At 41.6% G+C, this 17,538-nt stretch overlaps 1 protein-coding gene across 4 annotated transcripts; it reads right to left on the bottom strand.

Moving 5' to 3' along the window:
- Positions 1-1,296: 1,296 nt before the first annotated feature.
- Positions 1,297-17,496, bottom strand: Fkbp14 (FKBP prolyl isomerase 14). 4 transcript variants are annotated; one of them, XM_035448943.1, is made up of 6 exons: positions 17,344-17,496; positions 15,363-15,501; positions 14,726-14,806; positions 11,933-12,084; positions 9,020-9,147; positions 1,297-3,233 (listed from the first exon to the last, which is right to left on the bottom strand). In XM_035448943.1, exons 2-6 carry the CDS (start codon positions 15,416-15,418, stop codon positions 3,075-3,077), a joined length of 576 nt encoding a protein of 191 aa, XP_035304834.1. In that variant the 5' UTR covers positions 15,419-15,501; positions 17,344-17,496; the 3' UTR covers positions 1,297-3,074. The 4 variants fall into 4 exon arrangements, with proteins under 4 accessions (XP_035304834.1, XP_035304833.1, XP_027285468.1 ...); XM_035448942.1 differs by lacking the exon at positions 17,344-17,496 and having other exon boundaries at positions 15,363-17,326; XM_027429667.2 differs by lacking the exons at positions 14,726-14,806; positions 15,363-15,501 and having other exon boundaries at positions 17,344-17,491.
- Between the last annotated feature and the right edge of the window lie 42 nt (positions 17,497-17,538).

The raw sequence follows: 17,538 nt of genomic DNA, 5'->3' as shown, positions 1-17,538 counted from the left end.
CCAGCTGTAATGACGTTTGGTGGGCAGGCCCAGTTGGAAGACTGCAGCAGTTTGGCTTCAGGATGGTCCTGTACAAGGCATACATGTTTCAGATAGGCATATACATTTAAAATAATGGCTGACAAGTTAGATCGAAATTCAAGCTCAAGTGGGTAAAAAAACAGAAATCAAACAAAAAGACCACCTGTAAGTGCTCTGTATCTTTGGAAAAGAAGTTATTTTTCCTTAGGGTTTTCATGACAGTGCTAATTTTCTTTTTAAATAAAAGGTGAGAGGAATTCCTTCATAAAATGTCATCAAATCAACTCTTTCATCAACTCTTTCCCCTCTTGGAATATTCAAACACAAAGATCTGTCCCCCCCTACACACACTGTTTAGTTCTGTGGAGAGAGAAAACATGCAAAACTCTGAACAGCACTGTGGATGTAATTTATTTCATGCACAAGTACAGTTCATTTGCACAAGCAAAAATCCAAACAGCTAATTGCTTCATCTGAAGCAGAAATCATTTTTTTCTTGTCATTTGTCTCAGCTCAGGCATTCCATGTAATCACATAAGGCATTTTGATAACACTAATTTACTCAATAGCCAGAAATCATGTCCACCTGCTACACACACAATCAAGTGCCAAACCTAAACAACAGTGACACACCCACCCTCCTGTCTTCCCCTACCCATAAGCCTTTCGTGGAATTCACTATTAACTGCTGCCCTCAAGGTGGAATGCTAATTTGAAGCAATAGCTTTCCTGGCAAACCACAGCAGAGCAGCTGCCCAGAGACAGGCTGCATCACTCTAACCATCTCTGGCCATTGTCCACCTCTTGCACTCTATCATGAAACCTAGAATCAAATTTGAGAGGAACTATGGGTATAGGTCAGGGGCTTAGCATACAGCAAGCTCAATCCTCAGCATGGAAAAAACTGAGAGGGAGATAGGAAAGTGCAAAGCTGATTTAATGTTGTTCTTTTTTCATAAAATCAGGGCTGAGGGGATGAATGAGGGTGAAGCACCCGCCTTGCACATCAGCTTCCCAGAACCCACATAAAAAGGTCAGGGAGCAAAGTGGCTCAGGTGTAACCCCACTGCATGAGACGAACTCCAGAGCAAGCTGGAAAGCCAAAATGAAGAGCTCCAAGTTCAGTGAGAGATCCTGCCTCCGTGTAGCAGGTTGAAAATCCAGAAAGACACCTGCACCTACACAAACATCTGTGACCCCAACATAGGTGAATACACAAACACATACAAACACCACACATGTGTATATATGCAAGACATTTTTTTACAAAGCCAGTTATTTCCCAAATAAACTTTATTATCAAAAAGAATATCACAATAGACATAGAAATGTAAATATGACACATAGAAGAGTTCTGAGTCAAATCATATACATATGAAGTCACAGTTGGGTGTTTGATTATTCCCGCTCATGGGAGGGTTCAAAGATATTGCTATACAAAAAGGCAGATGGCTAAAACAACCATGATTACAGATTTGTCTTTCTTTCATACTTGTTGGAATGTTTAGCTGAGGACTGATGCAGAGCTATACAATTGGATAATCAAGATTCTTGCTCCAGCACAGATGGTGGCATCAGCTTCAAGACACCACTGTCCTCTCGGGACTATACCTGACGTCTTCAGGAACAGGCCTGAAAGTATATTCTTCCGATAAGCTGTTTTGGTGAGGAAAGTGTCAATGCATAACTAGTGAAGTAATCTAATTTCTACAAGCAACAGGAATGGGTGAACTAAGACATATATTTGACCCTTCTCACTGGGAGGGTGACTAAGGCAATTCAGAGCAAATGTGAAAAGTATTCTATGAGAACACCCTCCCAAACTCGCTGCTTCTTCCTCAGCAGGAAAAGTGGAAAAGTGAACTCAGGGCCTGAAGATGCTTCTACAGCTTAACCACCAGCACTGGGCTCATGCAAACAGCACCTCTCATCCATAAAGAGGTACTATAAGATGCAGCGGCTTCCCATGGGTGTCAGCACAACAGCCTGACAACAATGCACTTGACCACTTTTATAAATTATGAGAAACTATTACTAACAAATGGAGATCTGGATAGTCTATTTTAAGTATTTACCATAACAGCCAATTTGATTACAATCAATTTTAAAAACAGAATTAGTCATCCTTTTTAGAAGTCAATTTGAAGTAAAAAGATAAACATCAATTTTCAAACCCAGGATAAGCATTGGTAATAGTTGGTATAGGCTGACCTCATTTTTGATGAGTCATAAATGGGAAAAGTCTAGTTGGTTTACTAACTTCTCTCATGATTCAGTGTTATTGCAAAGTTTAGTAGCTGTAAACTTCATTCATTGAAGAACCAGGAGGCTAATTGGTAACCTTAAAAGTAAACATTGACTATAAATACAACTCTCTGCCATGTTTTGAAGCATTGTTTACAAGGAAACAACACATTATTTGTCTGATTTATTTTACCAGGCCATTAGCCACAATGAAGTCTTGGCAGAATGTTTCAATGCACACCTATCCATGAGTTGCTACCTCCATTATTCATCCAGCATTGCACATCTCCACAGCAAGGCCATAACTGTGAAGGAAAGAGGCCCACCATATGCTTCCTCAAGCAGAGACTCAAAGTCAGATTAAAAAAATAAATAAATAAACTACTTTACTATAACATGAAAGCCCTGGACTATTGTAAAAGCTTTCAAATATGTCAGTAATCTAACTTAGAGGAAGCAGAAGAAGACAGAAGTATAGGGAGCTGATTTTTGCTACAACCTGTTCTTATTTTGTGGCATGTTTCCCGTTGCAATATGTTACCATTAGAAGGAAGCAAGCAAACAAGCTTTGTGTGAATGTGGAAATGGACCAGAAATCTTGCACTCAAAGGAGACTGTATCTTCCCAATAACTTACCAGAAAGATACAGATATTTACAAAGTCTATGGGGCTTCTTAAATAACGTAAAATAATATAAAACTAAAAGCAAACAAAACAAGAACAGAATGCTGTTATTAAAAACTACAACTTTCTTTAAAGGCGCCGTCTTCCCTTTCCAGATGGATGCATATAAAATGGCAGGCCCATCCCTACAATTCGTCATGCACATATGTAAATTCTCTAGCAGATATAAATCCATCTTTGTCTTCATCTTCTTTATCAAAAATATCCTCCACCAAAGCATCATGGTGACTCTCATTCACTACTGCACCGTGCTTCTCAAACTCTTTCTTTAGGTACACTTTAACCTACAAAATAACAGCTCTCATTAATAATCCACATTACATCATTGCAATGATAGAGCAAGTACAAAACAACTCTGTGGCCCATTCCTACAGGAATTAAAACAATCTTTGCTTTACAGGTATGATGGAGACACCAAATAGTTTTCAGAAGTGAAAATAACGCTTATATCATACATATATACATACATACATACATACTCATATATACATAATCATTGTATCAAATGTAAGGTTTTTATTAAAACCTATAACCTGCCTTTTTGCCATTTTAAAAAGTGTGTGTGTGTGTGTGTGTGTGTGTGTGTGTGTGTGTGTGTGTGTGTGTGTGTGTGTGTCCCTTCAACTCTCTTACCCCTCATTGCTTGAGATGTGGTCTCTCACTGAACCTGGAGCTCACTGATTGCTACCCTGGCTGGCTAACAAGTTCCAGGGAGCTCCCTGTCTCTGTCTCCCCAGCACCAGGACTGCAGGAATGCACTTATACGCTCTGCTTTTTACATGGTACCAACGATCCTAACTCAGGTCCTCATGATTGCATGGCAAACACTTAATGCACGGAGCTATCTCAGCAGCCCGTTTGCTTGTTTAAAGCTGGATTCACTTTCATTTTTATAGTTTCACATTAAGAAGTCAACATTTAACTTAAGAATGTTTACTTAACAGCTCATTTAAATTTGTATAAGTTGTCAGGTGTATTTGCACGTTCGTGTGGAGTTGTATGCACGTGTGTATGCTTGTATATGGATGCCAGAAGTCAGTCTCGGGTATCGCTTCTCGGAGTCTTGTTTTCTGAGACATGGTCTCTCACCTGGAACTGCAGAGTAGGCCATTTGGACAGGCTAGAAATCTCCAGGGACCTGCTGGTCTCCACCTGCCAGCTCTGAGATTACACGTACACACTTCCACATCCAACTTTTTCCCCACCTTGGCTTCTGGGTCTGGAACTCAAGTCATCATGCTTGAATGGCTATCTCCTCGTCTCTTACTATAAGCATTTTTAATTCCTGGGTTATATACCAATATTCTCTGAATTACATTTATTACTATTCTTCAAGTGTGAGATGGTGTATTTATTAACTCCACAGAGTAAAGTCCTACTGACAAAGCATTCTGTGTGAAGTCTCATATTCTCAAGAGAATCAAGAATGGTAGCCAACAAGCTTGACTGATCTGCTTGCCTCCAGATGCCTACAGCAACTGTACTCATCCACTCACTGAAGAATAACTAAGGGTGACAGTAAGGGAAATGGGACATTGAGACTTATGACATTTCAAGTTTAACTTCTGTTTTATTCAATTTTGGTTTTGAGTTGTTATACTGATTTAATTGAAAATGAAAATGTAGGGTTCAAAAAAATGTTAGGGTAGCATTTTGTTTTGCTTTGTTTTGCTTTTTTGAGACAGGGTTTCTCTGTATTGTTTTGGAGGCTGTCCTGGAACTCACTCTGTAGACCAGGCTGGTCTCAAACTCACAGAGATCCACCTGCCTCTGCCTCTTGAGTACTGGGATTAAAGGTGTGTAGCACCAATGCCCAGCAAGGGCAGCATTTCAAAGTGTTGACAAAAAATAACTTTTTAACTGTTTAAATATGCCATATATATTGTATTGTTTGCTAGGTTTGGCTAGTATTTTCATAGCATTATACTAAAACTGCTGAATAAAATACACTTTAAAGACATTATTAGTATCGGGCGTTGGTCGAGCATGCCTTTAATCCCAGCACTCGGGAGGCAGAGGTAGGCGGATCTCTGTGAGTTCGAGACCAGCCTGGTCTAAAAAAAAGGCATTATTAACATCATAAAATCTTCCAGAAGTTTGTGAGATTTGATTTTTTAAAATGTTCTTTTTAAGTTTAACTTATAGAAGAGGAATTTTTAATATTTATTTTTATTTTATGAGTACTTCCCTGCATGTTTGTATGTGCACCATGTGTGTCTGGTGCCCTAAGAGGTCAAAAGAGGCCACTGGGCATTGGATCAGCTGGAGTTGAAGTTAAAGACATTTGGGAGCCATGTGGGTGCTGGGAATTGAATCTTGGTTCTCTGGAAGAGCAGCCAGTGCTCTTAATCACTGAGACATCTCTCCATCCCAAGAGGGACATTCTTATGAACTGATAGCTTTTTATGTATTTTTTGGACTCTCAATAACTAAAGAAAACTTGAAACAAATTATGCTATATGTTTCTTAGCTTACTTGACTGCTATAATTCACTTTGCTGAAACTAAGAAATAAGTGTGTAATAAGAAATACTATACTGCCAGGCATGATAGTGTATGCATTTGATGCCAGAAAAAGCAGACAGATCTCTGAATTCAAAGCCAGTCGGGTCTACACAGTAAGTTTAGGCCAGCCAGGGCTAGCTACATAGAGAAACCCTTTCTCAAAAACAACAACACAAAACAAATTAAGCTTTTACAATCAAAAGGTTTGAAATAATTATGTGCTAGAATCAAATCAGGTAAAGAAAAATCTGTTTTTAGGAAAAAAGACATACTTGACAGAAGCAACTTTTCTTTTACATCTGTGTTCTGTCTGGGTCTGTCCAGGGGTTTATTTCTAAGTGGTTCACCTCAGAAGTCACTCCCTATAATTCCTCCCTCCCCTCTCGAACCTCTTCTCTCATCAAATCTTCCTGCTGCTCATTTGGTTCCAGTTTCTAAAATGTGCTCATCTGCAGAAAGCTCAGCAGACCACTGTCTGAATGGGCTACATGCAGGCACGGGCAGATCTACAGGGCACAAGGTCGCACCGGGCTCAAGCCACACACTGGATCAAAGCTCTGTAAGAAGCAGGCACAGTGAAGACAATGTATCCATTCTAACCAGCTTAATTCACATGCTAATACATGACTCGGACTATAGGGAAATTTATTTTGAAAGCCATGTCCATTTGAGACTTCTCCAAATTTCTCTACTTTTGGATCCCCAAAACATGTGTATGGGTGCCACAAACCTATGCTTTTCTGACCCTGTCATAGAACCTCTTGCAACAAGTCAAGTGGTGACAAGAGCTTGTCTTAAGTTCACCTAATGCTTGTATAACAGTTGTAAAAAATATTTTGTAACTTCCAGTATTCTCCCCAGAGAGCTTGTAAGTATTTCTGGCTTTCCTTCAATAGACCTTTCTCCAAAATTCACTGCAAAATAACCAGAGCTTTGTCAAAAGTTGCTGCCAAGGAACAGGGTTTTCTCTGAGGGATTTAGTAACAAAGAGAGCACAAACGGCAGCGTGGCCTACAGAGTGGCCACTGGGACAAACCGTCCTGTAGCTGTGTTCCTTGGCCAGCTGGGGTCAACAGTGCATACTGCCTGCTCCTGCCAGAATCCAAACAAAGCTGTGCAGCATGCCTGAAGGATGGCTGCCTTTGGATACACTGGTTTCATCGGGCTTTCTTTCTAGGAAGAGTCAGAATTCCAGACATTCCTCCTAAGGTAAAATTATATTCTCCCTTTTCACGGCTACGAACCATGAACCCATGGTTAAGAGTAGAAAAACTGTGTACCTGGCTATGACCATGTCACACCAGCAGAGTCTAATCAGGACTCTGTAAACTTGAAAATCAGAGCATGGTCTTATGAGTGCCTATGCTATAATTTTCTATTGTCTTTAAAAACAATCAAGGACTGGGGAGATGTCTCAGTGGATAAGAACATATGCTGTGTAAGTGTGAGGGCCCAAGTTCAAATCCCCAGCACAATAGAAAGTACATGTGCCTGTAACTTCAGTTTTGTGGACAGGAAAAGGGAGATCTCAAAAGCTTGCTAGCCAGACAGCCTAGCTAAAGGTTCAATAAGAATCTCAAGGTAAGAAGAAAAACACCCAATGTTCTGCTCTTCTGGCCTGTGTATGTACACTCATGGGTGTATACACGGAACACTTACAGGCTGCATCATATATACAAACTACACACACACTATACATACATACATACATACATACATACATACATACATACATACACACATACATATATGTATCACAAAAATGCTGCATGTGATCCCCATGAATCGTTAAAATGCAACCCAACCTGTATCATCATTTGTCATCACATCCTCAGTTTACCAGTTTGGACCAGCGACCTCAGTCCTCCCTCCGTTCACAAACTCTGACATGTAAACACACACTATTTAAGGTAAAGAGATGTAATGCAGTTGGAATGAATGTAAGGAGGAGAGGGCCAGGGGAGGGAAAGGGAGCAAGGAGGAGGAAACAGAAGTTATTTTAGGGATTAATGTAGACTCCATCTCAGGATATGTTCTGTGACTAAAAGAAACTACTATAAAGTAAGTATTATTTTCCTGCCTTTGTGTAAGAAAAGTAAACTAATAATAAATATTTGCCTAGACACCAGAAAAATACATTAGAAACTAATAAACGTGGATGGGGCGGAGGAGCCCTGTGAAGGATGAAGATGCCATGGACACAATGAACATTTGTTTGTTTGTTTTCTGAGGTGCTGAGAACTGACCTCAGAGCCTTGCACATTCTATGCCAGTGCTCCACCAACTGAGTTACATGCCCAACCTGACTTCTAACATATATTCATTTATATCAGTTGATTGTTTTACATCACAAGAATATGTTACATAATGTTTTTAGCGAGAGAATTACAGTTTATCTTGGATATGGGTGAGGTATATAACTGTTAACACCACAATATATGAAACCCGGTGACATGGGCTCTACATCCCAGTGCTTGGGAAGCTGAGGCAGAAGGTTCACCAAATCAAGACATGCCTGAACACAGGGAGCTCCTGTCTCAATCAAAACAACACACAACACAACAAGACCACACAGACACAAACTCACTAGTGTCCATAAAGATCCCTTGTTCCCAACAATTTTGCCTGAGACACCATCATTTCCTAGCTCTTAGAGTGAAACTCACCAAAACATTAAAAATGACTGAGCATCACCTGGACATGCCAGACTGAGGGCTGTAGTAGGTAAGAACCGCAGGCCATGGGTCTGCCTCCACTTCTTTCTCTACAAAAGCCAGTGATGGCTGTGGAGGCATGAGATGCAGAGAAACCCTTCTTCCTCCTCCCACCCCAAATGTTAGGAATTCAGATGGCTGAGGGAGGTCCCTTTGAGGAAAATCCAGAAAGTCCCTCCTCCAGGAACTAACTTCAACAACTGGGTCATGTAAACTGCTTCTTGGAGAGAACTATGAAACACAGCCAGCACAGTCTGCCACCTTGAACAGAAACTGTCCACATGAGAAACTTATGTGTTTCTCATACATACAGTCATGAAAAAATTGAAGCTTTTTCCTCCATGGGGGAAGCTGAAACAGAGTCAACACTAAGCCTAGGTGAAGAAGGAAGCAGCAAGAGACTGACACACTTTCTCAGTCAACACAGCTCTCCCCTAAGCAATGGTTCCTATGAAAAAGGCAACTTTCCAGGCACTTTAGGAAAAGCTGTGAATGGTATTTTATCAAAATAAAAATTAATTTTCCTTATTATTATTTATTCTATAAGAATTTATATAGTATATTTTATCATATTTTTCCAACCCCCCAACTCCTCTTAGATTCCCCCTCCACCAATTTCATGTTCCTTCTCTCTCTTAAAAAGAAAAAAGTCACTAAAAAACATGGAGTCCAATTTGTGTTGGCCACTACTCTTGGACATGGGTCCTGCCCTGGAGTGTGGCTAACATACCCAGTGTCACTCCATTGAAGAAAACTGATTTTCCTTCTCCTAGCAGCTAATGTATTTCTGGAAAGGTGAGCTTTGAAAAAAAGTACAAGAAAAACAGCATAGAGGCAGAGGGGTAGGGTCACCTCATGTTTAGAGAGTTTCCAGTCGTCATTCAGGTCCATTTCTTGAAATGATTCATGGGACCTTGGGCCATTTCGAATCTCCAGAAGGTCAATGTTGAATATCAGTGTGCTCTCTGGGGGGATTTTGCCTGATATGGAGAGATAGGGAAATTTTTATTTAGAAGATCTGTAAGTATTCATAACAAAATCAATTATGGTAACAGACATTTTAACTACATTAAGTGAACAGACACTCTATGACTGTCACAGATGGTGGAAATCACTTATTCTATAATTACATTTTACCCAGGAAGGAAAGGTAGACCAGAAGAAGGAATAACCCAAGCTGGCAGAACAAAAGCACTCTAGTTTGGAGTAGCAATAAAACACATGCACATATGCAGATATTCCTAAAAGTCTCGATGCTAAATTTCAAGTACAATTAAAGCCCTTCATGTTACATGTCAAGAATGACTTTTAAAGGGCTTTGAGTAATTCAGACTTAATTATACTACAAGAGATTTACTAATTTAGATGATAAAGTCTTGACCTTCAAGTACATCGGGTTGGTGCTGCTGTGTCTACCGCCACCGGGAGGCAGTGTCTACCGCCACTGGGAGGCAGTGTCTACTGCCACCGGGAGGCAGTGTCTACTAATGGGAGCTCTGTTCACTTCTGCCACCTCTGGGCATCAATTCCTTCCTTGTCCGCAAAATGAGATAAATAACATTTTCTAACTTAGGAGTGCATGAGAAGGATAAAGGCGGAAAACACGTGCAAAAATAAAACCCTCAGTGTTATTCTTGATAAATAGTAAGTGCCTGATACAATTTTCTTATGGGTCTTAAACATAATAAGGGAGCACTGAAAATTTTCAACTTAGGAAATACCTCCCTGATATAGAACTCAAGCATTTGTTGAGGACGTTTCATCAAGAAAGGAAAATCTAGATGAACTCCTGTAAAGGAAACTAACAAATCTTCGAGAGTAAGAAAAAGAAGAAAACTTTGTTAAAATCTCAGGGTACAAACAAAAAAGCCCAACTAATAATCAAAGAAACAAACCCTTCTTGGAATTTTGCGCAATTTTTTTCCAAACTTGCTTTCTTAAAGCTCTGTTTAATAAAAAGTCTGGACACATTCATTAAACAAGTCTTAGCTATGTCCCCCAATTCCTCAAAGTTCCATGAAAGGGCAGTAGTAAGTTTCTAAGAGGACAACACTCACAGCACGAGGCAAAGCTTACCGTTGTGATGGAGACAGGAAAGGGACATGCACTAGGTTGGTGGGAAAGCTGGTCTTTCCAAGGAGGCATGCAAGCGTGCACTAAACACTACAAAACTAGTGGCAAATACATATTAGAAGAATTAGTTTCATGACACTGAAGGAAATGACTCTGCATGCTATGAAATAAAGCTTAGTTAAATATGTCATGGACAACTACTACCTCACTGCACACATAAAGTTAACAGTAAAAGAACAAAGACATGGGAAAGAAAGATTACATGTGGGCATTAGAGAAACCTTTCCTAGATACTGGATTACTTTCTGTAAAGGATATAATTAGAATTGGATTTGGCTAATAACCAAGCCCGTAGAACATGGCTTAGATAGCTAGTCCTACTTTGGAGTACATCATATTCATATACAGCACTTAACCTCCTTAGGGCAAGGAATCTTAACCCCTACTTTGTCAATGGCTATGCTTGCTGAAGAATGGTGTGAAAGCTATCCAAACCACATCATAGCAACTCTCCATCTGCTTCTGATAGCTTCTTACAATTTTTTTCTTCACTGTATAAATACTACACTTTTCTTCCTAAAGAATTTGAAAGATAGAATCAGAAATATATATAATTCTCAGAATCACAGTACACTGAATTTTTTTTTATTGTGATACACTTTCAATGCTCATATAACCCCCCTTTTACTCATGGGGAAAGCTAGACATACAGAAAATCTATTTGCTACTTTTACATCACACACATTTCATATATAATTTTTATTTTGCTAATCCCTGATAACACACTCGGGTTGGTGCCAATTGTTTTAATATAAGAAACAACACAGTGATAGTCATACTGGTTCACTAACCAATCTCCAGATCTGGCCATTGGCTCAGAGAAGATTTCAGTGAAGAGGCTGTATCTGGGGCCAGCTGATAAGCATCAAATAGCCCTTGGAGAGCCATGTGAACTCAGCTTAACTACCAGGTGTATCTGTGCCTTGGAACAAACTGGCATAAAATCTGTGTGGAAGCCAGGCATTGGTGGCGCACACCTTTAGTCCCAGCACTTGGGAGGCAGAGGCAGGTGGATCTCTGTGAGTTCGAGGCCAGCCTGGTCTACAGAGCAAGTGCCAGGATAGGCTCCACAGCTACACAGAGAAACCCTGTCTCCAAACGACCCCCCCCCAAAAAAAAAATCTGCGTGGACCAGCCAACCAGCTTGCAACACAAATGGAATTATTTTTAATACAACTTAATACATTATCCTAAAATAAACTATTGAGCTGGGCAGTGGTGGCACACACATTTAATCCCAGCACCCACAAGGTAGAATCAGGCAGATCTCTGAGTTAGAAGTCTAGCCTGGATTACAGATCAAGTTCCAGGACAGCCAGGGCTAACAGAGAAATCCTGTCTTGAAAATAGAAAAATAAATAAGTAAAATTAAAATAAGCTATTGAAAACTTTACAAATACATCTAAAAGCAAGAATCTACAGATCTACAGTGTGGAAGACTTCCTGGCTATAAGATATATGTATCTCCACACATCAAATTGTATCCAATGATGTATATTCCAAATGTTCAAATCATCAAGACACTTTTGCTGGATGGCCTTTCTTGCTGCATTGTTAAAGTGAGTTGGTGGTTTTCCCTTTGAGGGGGAGGAAACGTTGAGATGCTCAGCAGTGATGGTTACACAATTTTACCTTTTCCTTCTTTGCCATAGCCCAAGGCAGGAGGAATGATGAGCTTTCTCTTCTCTCCCACACACATCCCCTTCAAGCCTTGGTCCCAGCCTTTGAGAGCCTCCAGGATGCCCAGGGTGAACCAGATAGGCTGACCATTGTTATGTTTGTGGCTACCAGAAAGAAAGCACATCAGAATTCAAATAATTATGTTTTAATCCCACTAGGAATTGAAGCCAGGGTCCCATGAATGCTAGGTAAGCATTCCATACATTAGAGATATTTTTAGTGACTACAGGAATTGAAGTTGGAGTCCCATGAATGCTAGGTAAATACTTGATACACTGGAGATGCTTTTAGTGACTTTAAAATAAAGATCATTACTGTGCCTCATTCTTCCTACCCATTAGTGGTTAAGCTTATGAGCCCGGAAACTAAAGAAAACAGCAATTTTTGGATTGGAAACACACACACCCAAGTCTACTTCATAGCAATTCAATTTCCTGCCCATTTTTCTTGATGCAAAATTCATAAATCGAGTCAGCTTGAGAAGGGCAGAGGAAATAGTAAAAAATAATTAATTTGAACATGTACTTTAAAGCAATTATTATTGCAAATTTGTCTATAACTTCAATGATAATCCTGTTACTGACAGGTATTTTTGGAAGATTGTCCCCATGATTTGATCCTTTGTCCCTCAAGCCATAAGGGGTCAAATCTACAGTAGTTGCACATAACCTACTGTATACATTAAACCATCTTTCAATTATGCATACTGTAATGTAAATGCTATATGAAAGTTGTTATACTGGATAATGACAATACAAAGTCTGCATGAGTTGAATACATACATATACACATATTCCAAATATTCTGGATCTTGATTTTAATCAAGGGACACAGAACCTGCAGACAGAGGGCCCGCTATACCAGGATTAACGTTTTGTACCAGAAAATGGAAATTAAGTGTACTAGTATTTGACTTCAGATAGACCTAAGGTCTTAGTGACAAAGTTATACTTTCCCAGGAAGGCTACAGACCAAGGAAAAGCTCAGGGAATGTCTTGAGTTTGAGAAGGAAGGTAAAAGGCTAGGACAGTTACTGCTAAATGTGAAAGTCCATTTGCATCCAGACACAGAGACAGGATAATCTCACTTCCTGTCCACAAGCCTTCCTAATGTACAGTTTACTAGTGGCTCTGATGCATGGAAATGGCTGCTTTCACCCTAAATCTCACCCAGACCCTCTCCAAAGATCTACTATGAGGCTACTCAGAAAATCCTGGAGCAGTACCCCTCAAATTCCAGAGGGGAAAGGAACAGGAAGATTATCCTAGCATCCTGAGACCAGCTTAATTCAACCAGTAGAGGGCAAGGAAAGTGCCCTATTTCCAGGATAACTCTTAGGTGTGAATAAAATGTCCTTGTGCTAGGCTTATGGGTACATGGCTGCAATACCTGTGTAAATGACATACATTCTTTCTTCTTTTACTGCATGTTCCCTCAAGATCATGGTGCACAAAGAATGGAAAAGCATCGATCATTTTCACTAAGTACTTTTGGTCACATTTCTTATTACAACTAAGCTAGTCATCATACAGATGATGGTTTTGGCAACGAAAAGTGTTCTTTGCAGACTTATTTAATGATATTTCTTCGTTATCATTGTACCCAGTTAGCCAGGCCTAAGATTTTACTGCATGACAACAGTCTGGTCTCCAAGTACTAGAACATTATAGTGAACTGCTACAAAATATCTGCACAGGTTGTTGGCCCTGAGATGGCAAAGAAATTAGGCTAGATAAGAAAGGGATCAGACTGAAAGCAATAATGTAACTGAAATGTTGAAGTGCAGTGCCACAGTATTGGTTACTAACGACAATGCACTGGCCTTATGGGCAAGGACAAACCTATGACAAACTGTTTTTGGAAACTTTTTTCTTTTCTTTTCTTTTTTTTTTTTTTTGTTTTTTTATTTTTGGTTTTTTGAGACAGGGTTTCTCTGTGGCTTTGGAGGCTGGCCTGGAACTAGCTCTTGTAGACCAGGCTGGTCTCGAACTCACAGAGATCCACCTGCCTCTGCCTCCCAGGTGCTGGGATTAAAGGCATGCGCCACCAATGTTGGGGGGAGGGGTTTTAGACAGGGTTTCTCTATGTCTCTGTGTAGCTTTTGGAGCCTGTCCTGGAACTCACTCGATAGACCAGGCTGGCATGGAACTCACAGAGAGATTCACCTGCCTCTGCCTCCCAGGTGCTGGGATTAAAGAAGGTGTGCACCGCCGGCCTGTTTTTGGAAATTTTTACTATAGCAGTGTTCAGAGAACAGTGTCATTCACTACCCTCAGGCCTCACAAAAGACCATGTCTCAAAGCAGTTTATTAAAACAAAAATCTAAGCACCTAAGCGGAACTAAAGCTTCAGGCTTAGCTCATGCGATTCCCTCCTTTGCAAAGTCCTCCCCGCCCAGCTGTGCCTTGACGCTCCCCACTCACCACTTTCCAGGCTGTTCTGTCACGAACGTCTTTGCCCTCCCCCCTCAGCACTGGCCACAGGCTCCCTAGGCTTTGCCAGTGCTCGCTCTGACCATGCTGCATCTCCACCCTTTGAGCCCTGCACATGGTGTGCTGGAGGGCCAGAACTGGCTTTTAGTAAGCGTTGCATCTCCAGGACCCGAAATGGGGTTTTCAATGAGCGTTTCACAGGCTGCGTAAATGAATGGTTGCAAGTGGTGAGAGGGTGAACTTTCCAAGTGTCCCTAAGGAAGGGCTCGTCAAATGCTTTCAGAATGGAAATCATTGCACTTGTGAACATTACCTGCTGCCTTGCCAAGCACCCGGAAACCCTTCCCGTATGACTTCTATAACCACACCTACTCCATCAATGAGTTCTGACTTTCTAGAAAAAAAGGAACAACTCCTGAAATCACCATCCTGTGCTTTGACCAAAATGCCACCTGCCAAAAAGTTAGACAGGTCATTGAAACTGCATTGGTGCATCTTTTAGAAGCAGGCAAATAGATGTTTGTGCATTTTGCTCTTGAAGCAAAATGATATGTTTTAATATCCCCTATGCCCAATTAAAAGTGGAATCAGATATTTTACCTAAGGATTGGAGTTTGAGATGGAAAATTCTGTTAAGCCTTTTCTACTTTCTGCTTAATTACAACTACTATGTATTTCTGTAAAACTTCAAATATTCTGGATTTAATTTTATAAAGAATAAAATTATAAGGAATTTAACTTATCAAGACTACATGTTTCCAGAAAGTCCTTTCAAGGCCTCGTTCTCTAGAACTGGCTTTTGACAATTTTCTTTCCCCAAAGGCAAGCCGATGTTTCAGTGTTTGGTTTCTGTTTTTAGAGGCAAAGGAACTGTTAGCTTTAAAACAAGAGGGCTGGTGTGACTGGGTGAGGATCCTTCATCGTTCTGCGTGAGAAGCATAATTACTTACGTGGAGTGAAACAGAGAGCCGTCCTTTTCTAAATAGCCCTCGTAGTGGACCAACATCAGGTCCCCTCCCTTGGTCTTGCGATGGCAGATGAACGGCTTCTGGAGAACTTCGATTTTCACTTCTGGCTCAGGAATCAAAGCTGAACTCACAGCCATGACCCACAGTGTCAAGATCGCGTTCCACAAGAAAAACCTCATGTTACCAAGGCAGAGAAAGGGTCCCCGACTTCATAGAGTTAAAAATATGCCGAAAGCGACGACGGCTTCGGGTAAGTCCGGGACTCCCACCTACCCTCCCAGGAAGACGTGGCACTTTTACTACCAACTTTGGCACACACACTGCGAACTCTCCTTTAAAGAGTTAAAGTCCCATCGTAGCATGATTGGCTCTAGAAGGGGCTGCTTGGGCAGGGCTGCCTTCCACTGGCTGACGGTGCTGTCACTCAGGCTCCCCTCCAGCCAATGGCGCTGCAACAGTGCAGAGCTTCGGTGTCGCGGCGGGTCAGGCGGCCGGGTCCAGCCACCCCAGTAGTCCTAAAGCCCGCGGGCTAAGAAAGTCTCCCACCTAGGGAGGGCAGCTGGGTGCACAGCTAACAGGAAACTCCCTGGGAGACGGCTTTGCCTCTGTGAAGAACTGCAACTGAGCCAACTGAAGAGCCCCAGGTGACACTGGCTTTTGGCAAGACCGGATACTGGAGAGCACCCTCTCCGAGATACCACAGAGGATTGCTCAGAACCGTGGCTTACTAACTTGAAGCTAGACTCCAAGGACGGACAAGGATGCTTTAGGGTTCACAAGGCACTTCTGGTGCAAGGTCTTCCTTCACTAACTTAACGTGGTTATTTTCCCCATTTAGACGTTGTCCTGGGTTAAAACATCATGACCAATAGCAACTTGGGGAGGAAAGGACTTTTATCGATTACACTTCATATCACAGCCCATCATCTAGGGAAGTCTGGACAGGTACTCAAGACAGGAGTCTGGAAGCAGGAACCGATGGGGAGGCCATGGAGGGTGCTGCTCACTGGCTTACTTAGCCTGCTTTCTTATTAGCGCCCAGGACCACCTGCCCAGGGATGGCACCGCTCGCAATGGGCTGGACCCTCCCACGTCAATCAGCATTTCAGAAAATGAACCACAGACTTACCTATAGACAAATCTTATGATGGTTCAGAGCTCACCTTTCCAAATTACTTTATCTTGTGTCAAATTGGCATAAAACTAGCCAGCACCAAAGATAAACAAATTGAGGCTAGAAGTTAGTGTCCTGTTTAAGGTCACTTGGTGCAAACAATTGGCACTCCGCCTTAAGACTAAACGTGATTCATTCTAAACATGACTGTTGATGACTGTTAATGATCCATCATTTGAACGTCCTTATTGTAGAGTAAATAATGGCTAAGGACGTGCCTCTTTAACGAGGAAATGGCATTAGCATTTAAGAGTTACACAGCTTCAGGTTCCTAGTTCTACATGGTCGCCTTAATTTCAGACGTAGCCCATGGTAGCAGATGGAGAGGAAACTGAGAAGAAGATTCTCTAGATTAAACCTGAAGCAAACAGGGCATTAAGCAAGGTGTGCAGTTCAGGTAAATAACCAATTAAGTTATATATTATTTACCACACCTGTCAACCTTACACTAAGGGGAAAGAAAATGCCCACACTTTAGCACTTCAGAGCATGTTTCAGGGCCGTTTGGGTTACGTTGGGTTGCATCGTGCTCTTTCTTGACATTCCCCTTCCACTTAACGTGTGATTAACACTTTCTTGGCTACAAATGCTAACAACTTCATTTCCACACTTGCATGTGCATACGAATTCCCCTTGGAGAGCTTGTGAAAATGCAGACATTTGATCCAAAAGGTCCGGGACCTGGGCGAGATTGTATTTTTAACAGAATCCCAGGTGAAGTCAAGGCCAGCGGTCCAAAGCCCAAGCCTTCCCTGCAGAGGCCCGCGGTTTGAAATGCGCCCGCCTTACCCTGGAGTGCATCCGGAAACGCTCTACAGACGTGCCTCGTCCGAGGGTTCCGGGTCCCTTACACTGACGAGCCTGAGGTTACAAGCGGGATCCCTGGAGACTAGAACCCGGGGGTGACCCGCTCCCCCACGTCCGCACCCGCGCCCCGCCCTCCGGCCGCACGGCGCCGCGGCCAAACCTCGGCGTGGATTTGGG

This window comes from Cricetulus griseus, chromosome 8, assembly GCF_003668045.3.
Source record: "Cricetulus griseus strain 17A/GY chromosome 8, alternate assembly CriGri-PICRH-1.0, whole genome shotgun sequence".
Classification (NCBI taxonomy): Eukaryota; Metazoa; Chordata; class Mammalia; order Rodentia; family Cricetidae; genus Cricetulus; species Cricetulus griseus.
The sequence above is the reverse complement of the archived record's forward strand: the minus strand, read 5'-3'. Positions and strand labels throughout refer to the sequence as shown.

What these genes read in the sequence shown, in the direction of transcription:
- Fkbp14 (XM_035448942.1), bottom strand. Translation starts at nt 15,559, where the DNA reads ATGAGGTTTTTCTTGTGGAACGCGATCTTGACACTGTGGGTCATGGCT. An exon ending in GGCTCTCTGTTTCACTCCAC is followed by an intron (nt 14,807 to 15,362) that starts GTAAGTAATTAT and finishes CTTTTTTTCTAG; the next exon opens with AAAGTCAGAACTCATTGATG. An exon ending in CTATGGCAAAGAAGGAAAAG is followed by an intron (nt 9,148 to 11,932) that starts GTAAAATTGTGT and finishes TCTCCATATCAG; the next exon opens with GCAAAATCCCCCCAGAGAGC.